The following is an 8,320-nucleotide window of genomic DNA, read 5'->3' on the forward strand; positions in this document are numbered from 1 at the left end:
ACTTGAACTGAGTGAGACTCAAGTGCCTGAACCATTTCCTCCTCACTGGACAAAACTACTCCAGGGGAAGACTGTCTCATACCTGTCAGCCTGTAATCTTTGCTTCCTTCCTGCCCTCCCCATATCTTTTTCCCTTCCCAGCCCATCATCTTCGTTTCAGACAGAGCAAACAGCAACAAGGAGCTGGGTGTGGACCAAGAGGCAGAGGAGGGCAAAGGCAAAGCGGGGGACGATAAACAAGGGAAAGCCCCACAGGTTTCTGAGCATGTGGCATGGATGGGGAGTTTAGTTTATGGTGGAGGCTCTGCTATGCTCTGGGGGTCCATAGGGGCTATGGTGGCTCCCATAGGGGCAGGGTCTCCTCAATATCAAGGGGTTTGGAATCATCTCCCTGACTTCTTCTCAGCAAGCTCCTCTGAACTTTGGGGGGTACTTCTTGGGTAAGTGTATGTAGGCTGCCCGCACCAAGCCAGCCCTGGATGGGAACAAAAGGCTGAGCCCAGCCCACTGGAGCTTTTCCAGCCAAGATAAGAGAACAGACTGGGGAGACAAAGGCTGAGGCAAGCCTGCTGGAGGGAGCGAGGCTCAACTCTGTCTTCATTCAGACTTGTTGGCAGGGGTGGCACAGGAAAGTGGGGTCTCGCTGCAAGCATGCACTCCTGCAGAACTCTGGGACCACGACCTCCATCCAGGAGTCCCCATGAAGTGGGGAGGGAGGGGGCCTTTGAAGATTTAGCCACAAAGACAGAGGTGGCTGGGGGACCTGGCTGGAAGTCAAGCTCAAAATAGCAGAAGATCTATCTGGGAGTGGGCAGAAAACTGAGGGTGCTGTCGGCACATTGGCTTGAGGTGCCGGAACCAACGGGGCAGGCAGTAAAGAGGTGCCAAGCCAAGAGGATCCCCACTCTGGCTCAGCAGGTAGACTGAGAACCTGAGCCCTGTGCCAGCTATTGTCGCTTTGTGGGGCTGTCTGGGAGACCGAGGCCTGCTTTCTGTGAACCAGTCTCCTTTGTGGCCCCATATAGGCTCGGCCTGGTCACACGGACCAGGAGAACGAGGAGCAGCAGCAGTTCAGGAACATCTTCAGGCAGATCGCAGGCGACGTACGTGTCTCTCTCCTGGCCTGGGATCCCACCTCCTCCCGTGACTCATTGTTTAACAGAGGTCATTTTGGTTTGGGAGGGCCAGAGGATGTGTGTGGCATCAGACACTTGTTGCCTCTGGGCTTGGGCACAACCACTGGGTGTCTCAGAGCCTCTGGAGAGTTGAGGGTACAGAAACTAGCCCGTCGTGCTCAGACAGCTAGGGCTTGTCTCGCAAGGCCTCTGCCCCACCCACTGGTCTGCCCTTCACCATCCTCCTCTCCCCCAGGACATGGAGATCTGTGCAGATGAACTTAAGAACGTCCTCAACACGGTGGTGAACAAACGTGAGCGACTCACGCCAGATGTGGGGGATGGGCAGGGACCCCAGCTATCTGAAAGCAGCTCCTCACCTTTCTCCATCCCCCCAGACAAGGACCTGAAGACACAAGGGTTCACGCTCGAGTCCTGCCGAAGCATGATAGCACTCATGGATGTATCCTTGCAGCCACTGTCCCCAACCCTCTGATGTGTGCTCATGGGGCCAAGGGAGCAGTTAAGGGTGCCCATGCCTAGGGAAAGGCTTGAGGGGATCCTGACTCAGACAATTCTGGATGCTGCTGGCCTGGCAGAGGTCAGGGAAGGATATACTGGGTTGTGACTGGTGGTCACTTCCAGCTCTTACCACAGGTTTTGAATCCTCCCCAAACAAGGATTGTTCTTAGGGAACAGGCTCTGTCAGCTATGGAGATGGCAGAAACTCTGGTTAATCAGAGAGGGTAAGGATAGAACCTGGGGTCAGGAGCCCTGGGAGAGGCTGTTGGTTTAACTACTTTCCCTGCACCTAGCTGCCCCTCCTAGTTCAGGGGGATTTTACTATGTTCCTGTGTCCCTGACATCCATCCTCCAGACAGATGGCTCTGGGAGACTGAATCTTCAAGAGTTCCATCACCTCTGGAAAAAGATCAAGGCCTGGCAGGTAGGACAAGAGCCTAATGTGGGAGTGATGGACAGGGTTGCAAAGCCTGGCAGGTAGGATGACAGCCTAATGTGGGAGTGATGGACAGGGTTATCTTGGGATTAAGTGTATGATTGCTGTCCTTCAAACTTTGTATTTTCAGAAAATCTTCAAACACTATGACACAGATCATTCCGGCACCATCAATAGCTATGAGATGCGAAATGCAGTCAACGATGCAGGTGCCGAGGGGAAACATGTAGACCTGTGAGCTGGGGACGGGAGAGGATGGGAGACTAGACCCTCTTAAGAGTCCACGTCCCAATAGTTCCCAGGCAAGCATGGCCAAGGGCAGGGAAACAGCCAGCCTGAGAGCTTCACTCTCCTTTCCTCTCCCCACCCTTCCAAGGCTTCCACCTCAACAGACAGCTCTATGACATCATCACCATGCGCTACGCGGACAAACACATGAACATCGACTTTGACAGCTTCATTTGCTGCTTCGTCAGGCTGGAAGGGATGTTCCGTAAGTGAGGGCTACCCTTCAGCTCGCAGGTGCCTCCAGCCCCTCAGCCATGGTATAGCATGGCAGTAAGAGCTTAGGACAACTGCCTATTCTCTGCTGCTGTGTATCAGCCATCACTCTCTGAAGGCCAAGGAAAGGATGACAAAGGGGAGTGATGCTGGTTATGTTCTGCATGGATGTGTGTGGAGGACAGCGCTCACGCAGGCTTCTTAAATTACATGAGCACTCAGGTGAGGCTCACTTGTGAGCCCAGCAGTTAGGTAGGAGAGGCAGGAGGATTATGAGTTCAAGGCCAGTGTGGGCTACATGGAGAGACCTTGTTTCAATAATAAAACAAGGGCTGGCACGATGACTCAGTTGTGTGGGTTTGGTGGCCTGAGGAAAATGGCTGAAACCCATAAGGTGGATGGAAGTTACCCTCTGACCTCTACATGTGTTCTGTGGCATGCACCCACAAACACATTCTTTAAAAAAGCAAACACAAACTAAGCCACTAGCTCCCCCCGCCAAAAAAAGGATGGGAGGTGATTAAAAAAAAAAAAAGGGTCTGTGACTGGCCTTTGGCCTATGCTTTCCTTTCCCCAGGAGCTTTTAATGCATTTGACAAGGACGGAGATGGAATCATCAAGTTGAATGTTCTTGAGGTAAGGGTAACAAGCACAGTAGATCCTCTGCACCGTAGAGCCCAAGGTGGAGCCAATGAGGCAGACCGGACCCTGTGAGCCCAGTTAAGACTGTGACTCCTAGGGCACGCACCTTGCCCCAAAGTTGCACTGTTGCACTTTCCTAGGAAAGATCCAGGGAAAAGGAGCAAGTTGCTCTTTTTAAATGTTTTTATTACTTTAAAAACAAAACCCTTCCCTTGTAAGCAATCCCTACGGATGATGGGCACCCTCCTGCTTGCTTTTGTACTGATCTTGGGGTTTCCTTTTTCAGTGGCTGCAGCTTACCATGTATGCCTGAGCCAGACAGGCCTCATGCAAGATCAACCAGAATTCCAACTCAATCCGACACAGCTGGAACCTTTTACCACTGAGAACCCAGTAGCCGCACCTCCACCGAACCCACGGGGCTTCTGCTCATGGTCCTTTTCCACTTTGCCCCAAGTCTTGGTGCACAGCCTGTTGCCACCTGGGAGGTCTACGGATTCTCAACTGCCCTCTTAGCTTACACTGGGCTGTCCACAGCACCTGCCAAGTGGCACTCACTCACACAGGAGTCTGCACTCAGTTCTGCCAGCTTTAGGATGGGTCTACTCTGGGGTTAACAGGGCTGATACTCTAGGGTATCTGACAAAAATATGACTACATTCTGCAAAAAAGCTATCTAAATAAAGGCACGCACAGGCTGGCTGCACTGTTTCTTTTATTACCATATGTCAGTCACCGTGGGCTGAATGTCTCCTAGTTATACTTTCATGTATCATCTCAACAGAGACCTAGTTTGGGGCTAGGGAGATGGCTCAGTAGATAGAGGGCTATGTAAGCATTCGGACCCCAATACAGAACCCTAAAAGCCAAGCATGGAGCCTTACACCTGTAATTCCAATACGGGAGAGCAAAGACAAAGGGACGAGGTTTGTTGAGAGCCTGTAGAAGAATCGGGGCAATGGTTCACAGGGTAAAAATGTTGACTTTGGATTCCCAGCACCCACATAAATGTAAATGCCTGTTGGGAGTGCTGACCCACCTACAATCCCATCCGGAGGGAGACAAAGAAAGATCATTGGCACAAACCGATTAGCTAGACTAGCTGACCCGACAAGCTGTGGGTTCAAGTGAGACCTGGGTCTCAATGTCAAAGGTAGAGTGATAAAGGAAGATCATCAATGGCAACCTGACTTCCACAATCAATCAATCAATCTCTCTCTCTCTCTCACACTCACACACGGGAGACAGGCAAACACCCACACATCTGACCTCCACACCTCTACACACACAAAGAAAACCTTTTTAGTCTATGGACATACCCAATCCTGCCAGGTATTGAAGGGCTAGGACTGGTTAGTATATAAATGGGAAAAAGCCCTAGTCTCAGGATAGAACAGTAGGAAATAAATATAAAAATCAAAGGGTTGAGTCCCACTGAAATCATACCAATTTCTTTCTCTTTTACTTGTAATTTTGTGTATGGGTGGTTTTGCCTACATGCCTGGTGCCCATGAGGCCAGAAGAGGGCATCAGATTCCCTAGAACTGGGAGCTAGAGATTGTTGTGAGCACCATGTAGGTTACCGGAGCCACACCCAGGTCCTCTGGAAGAGAAGACAGTCTCCAGATGATCCCCCTCCCGACCCCGAACCATCCTTCCAGCCCCACTGCTGCTAGTTCTTGAGCACACGGACCATCTAGATCTTTTCCAAGTTCGCTGGCGTTGAACTACCACGGGTAGTAGAAGGGGATAAAAAGAGGCAGGGTGGGCTCAGTCTAAGTGCATGTATGACATCCAGAAATAAATTTAAAATCAAGTAAGTGGGTAACAGAAAGGTCTAGTTACTAGAGGGCAATGCAAGAGTTTTGTTTGTTTTTTAATTCTAGCTTCTCTGCTTATGGGGCCCGTTTGACATTAAAACAAACCACTGGCCCTTGGGTGGGTCTATGGCACAAACAATAATTCCTGCCCACTGTCTTGCTCTTATTGTTTTTGAGACAGGGTTTCTCTGTGTAGTCTTGGCTGTTCTGGACTCACTTTGTAGATCAGGCTGGCCCCGAACTCAGTGACCCAGCAGCCTCTGCCTCCCTGAGTGCTGGGAATAAAGGTGTGAGCGACCATGCCTGGCTCGTCTTTTAACACCAATGGAAAAGGCTAATCATGAATATGCAGACAAAATAACTAAATGAACACTTAGTAAAAGTACTTTTATTTTCCTCTGGTATTTGCTTTATATCTCACTTACAAAGTTATTAAGTTCACAGCTTTTATACCAAAATGTACGAAGGCTGTTTAGAAATTATCTTTGCAGTCAAATGTCACCTGACATTTCTTCTAATCCATATTAAATGTTGAAAAACCATAAGAAACCAAGGTGAGGGCAGCTCTGGGCAGTCTTTCCTTCTCCACTCTGCCTGTACCGGGCTATTTCGGGGCTAGGCCAGTCTGGGCCATGTCCTTGGGGTTGGAGGTGAAGAGGTTACTACGTGGTACCAGGTGGGGTGGCTTCAGTTTACACAGTTTCACAGCCATGTGCATATGGAACTGAGTGAGGCCCAAGGCCCCCACAACAGCTTCCTCCTAACTGACCTGTCAGGCTGCCGCCCTCAGATCCAAGGGTCTCAGTGACAGGACAGGAATGAAACCACCCGGATCAGTATGGCAAGTATAATCTTTATAGTAATTCTAGAACTCTCCTTGAAGCAACAGGAACAAGCGTGTGCGAAGTAGGAATATGCAAATTAGTTATTTAAGCAAACCACAAGATGTGTGCTGTTCAAACCCCACTTGATAATGAACTGTCTTCCATAAAATAACACTGTGCCATTCCTGTAAGTGTGCACTATACTCAGCAACTTGGCCACATGCCCGTCCGTGTGTTGATGTTTTCCCATGATAATCTACCAGAAAAAACAAAACAAAACCTTTTCTGGCAACAATCACTTTTACCATAAAAGCACTGTGTTGGATTCTATGTAGTTCACGAATTCAAATTTTCAACTGTTAACTCTCCCGAGAAAAATATTGCCCTCATGACAGCGATGAGTAATGCTAAATAATGACTTCTCAAACTCATGTCATGGTGAGTTTTTGTTCTTTTTAAAAACCATTGTGTATAGTCTAGCAGATTATGCCAAAATGTATTCTGAACCTAAATAAAAGCTTTCAAGAAAAATTGAAAGTGGCCAGTATTTTATTAGAACCATCACTGAAAACACACACAAAAAAGATTTTTAAAAATGTTTCTTTGCTTTCACCTGTTGGACTAGGCATAAAGAATTAAAAAAAAAAAAAAAATCAAAATGACCTTGAAGCAAGTCATAAGAAATGTCTTAAGTTAGCCACTTTCCTTCCTTTAGCAAAATACCAAACAAAAGTCAGCAGAGACCCGAGCTGCCCCTTCTGAGGGGAACTGGAGGCTGGCCGTGAACGACTTAGGCAGCCATCGTTGTCTCCTATAGGCAGCCTGCTGGGGAGCCGAGACACTCAGGGCTCTTCATTCTCAGCACACTGGACTGCTCACCCAATGCCAAAACAACGCACCTGTGCTAGAGCGTCTCACCACTTCTGAGACACCCCTGGGAAACAAGGAGCCGCAGGTGCAGGCGCCCACGCACACCAAGCGAGCAGGCACACACGTGCACACAATGTTTCCAAGGGAAGCTCAGATCCAAGTTCTTGCTACTGCTATCAGTCTGCATTCCCTCACACGTTCCTCACCACGGTCAACACCTTGCGTCTTCTTCCCTGCTGCACACCGCTCTCAACCCCCTGCACATTTCTGTGGGTGAACAGGGAGCCTGAGCTTCCTTAGCACAGTGCCCTGCCAATGTGGGAGATGCTGAGGCTCTGAGAATGATGCAGGGTTAGCAAGAAACTCAAGTGAACTTTACTGCAAAATCACTTCCCAGACCCAGAGAAGTGTGGCTCCTCTGGTCACCCTTAATGGAAGTGGAGGTGACAGGTGGAAAAGAGTTCGTAATCTCAACACAAGAATAGCATGAATGAATACTCTGTCAGTAACATCTGCTCCACACATCACATTGTGGTCAACAAAAATTTTCCCACAAAATAGGCCCCAGGTGAACAGTATGTGGTCACTCATGAGCTAGTACTAGCCTCTAGACTCATGTTCTGGATCCAGTTAGAATGACTGGACTCTGTGGGGGTGGGGGGTGGGGTGGAGGGGAGGAGGGAGACATATTTAATCTTCCATGAAATTTTAGAGGATCCACAGACCTGCCTGTAGCCTACCCTCCAATTCCTGGTACAGTCACTCTGCCCTAGCGCCTATGGGGACATCTCATCAGGCAAGGGACAAAAATAAGAGGCCGCAAAATCCTAGTACTAGAAAGCACGGCATCCTAAAGCTAGGGAATGTGCCATGAACGTCCTCTCCTGAAGAATCTACATTTTGAAATCCAAAAACAAAAGATAAGACAGTAAGACTTGCTCAGTGTTACACACAAGTCTTCAGAAAATCCAACAACAAAGACTCCCACTGAGGCCTGTGACACGGTTACCCCAATGGTAGCTCTTCCCTTCCCTCCACTCCACTCCAGAGCTGGCATGAAGATGAAGGCAGACGCTGGCTTCAGAAGTTTCGTCTCTAGAGGCCTGTCTTGATGCCCTGATCTACTGAATCCAGATGCTTCTTCCAGCCCCCTATCTAGTGTGCGCAGGTGGGCTGAAAACACCCCGAGAGCCTTGGGTGCCATTGTTCTAGGCATAGCAAGACAGTAGGAAATATGGGGCTGGCAATGGAGCAACCTAAAAGGTGTCAAGGCCGCATCAGACTCCAGGGGCCTTCAGCTGACGCAGCCAGCGAGTGCAAGTTACGGGGAGATGCTGTCTCTGGGGGACTTCCCATTATGGAAGTTGTCTGAATTCTAAAATACAGCGGCCCAGCAGCCAGGATGTCTGTCAGGACGACACCTTTGTTTCCCTTCGCACCCACAGCCGGCTTTGTCCATCTACACTAATAGTGAAACACATCGCACATCATTAAAAAAGGAAAAAAAAAAGTTTCAAATTTAATTACCCAGTTATTTCAAAAGGAGGAATTAAAACTGATCCTTAAAAAACAAAACAAACAAACAAAAAA

General features: G+C 48.9%; 1 protein-coding gene across 2 annotated transcripts in view; it reads left to right on the plus strand.

The window, feature by feature from the left end:
* Positions 1-3,906, plus strand: part of Capn3 (calpain 3) — a 45,626-nt gene extending 41,720 nt beyond the window's left edge. The window contains exons 16-24 of one of the 2 annotated variants that reach the window (XM_051144445.1): positions 142-255; positions 1,026-1,103; positions 1,372-1,429; positions 1,514-1,578; positions 1,993-2,061; positions 2,204-2,282; positions 2,450-2,566; positions 3,152-3,210; positions 3,503-3,906. In XM_051144445.1, the coding sequence (XP_051000402.1) occupies positions 142-255; positions 1,026-1,103; positions 1,372-1,429; positions 1,514-1,578; positions 1,993-2,061; positions 2,204-2,282; positions 2,450-2,566; positions 3,152-3,210; positions 3,503-3,529 (666 nt within the window). In that variant the 3' untranslated portion in view covers positions 3,530-3,906. The remainder of the gene's footprint in view (positions 1-141; positions 256-1,025; positions 1,104-1,371; positions 1,430-1,513; positions 1,579-1,992; positions 2,062-2,203; positions 2,283-2,449; positions 2,567-3,151; positions 3,211-3,502) is intronic. The other variant, XM_051144446.1, reaches the window with a different exon arrangement.
* Positions 3,907-8,320: the final 4,414 nt, after the last annotated feature.

This window comes from Acomys russatus, chromosome 4, assembly GCF_903995435.1.
Source record: "Acomys russatus chromosome 4, mAcoRus1.1, whole genome shotgun sequence".
In the NCBI taxonomy this organism is placed as follows: Eukaryota; Metazoa; Chordata; class Mammalia; order Rodentia; family Muridae; genus Acomys; species Acomys russatus.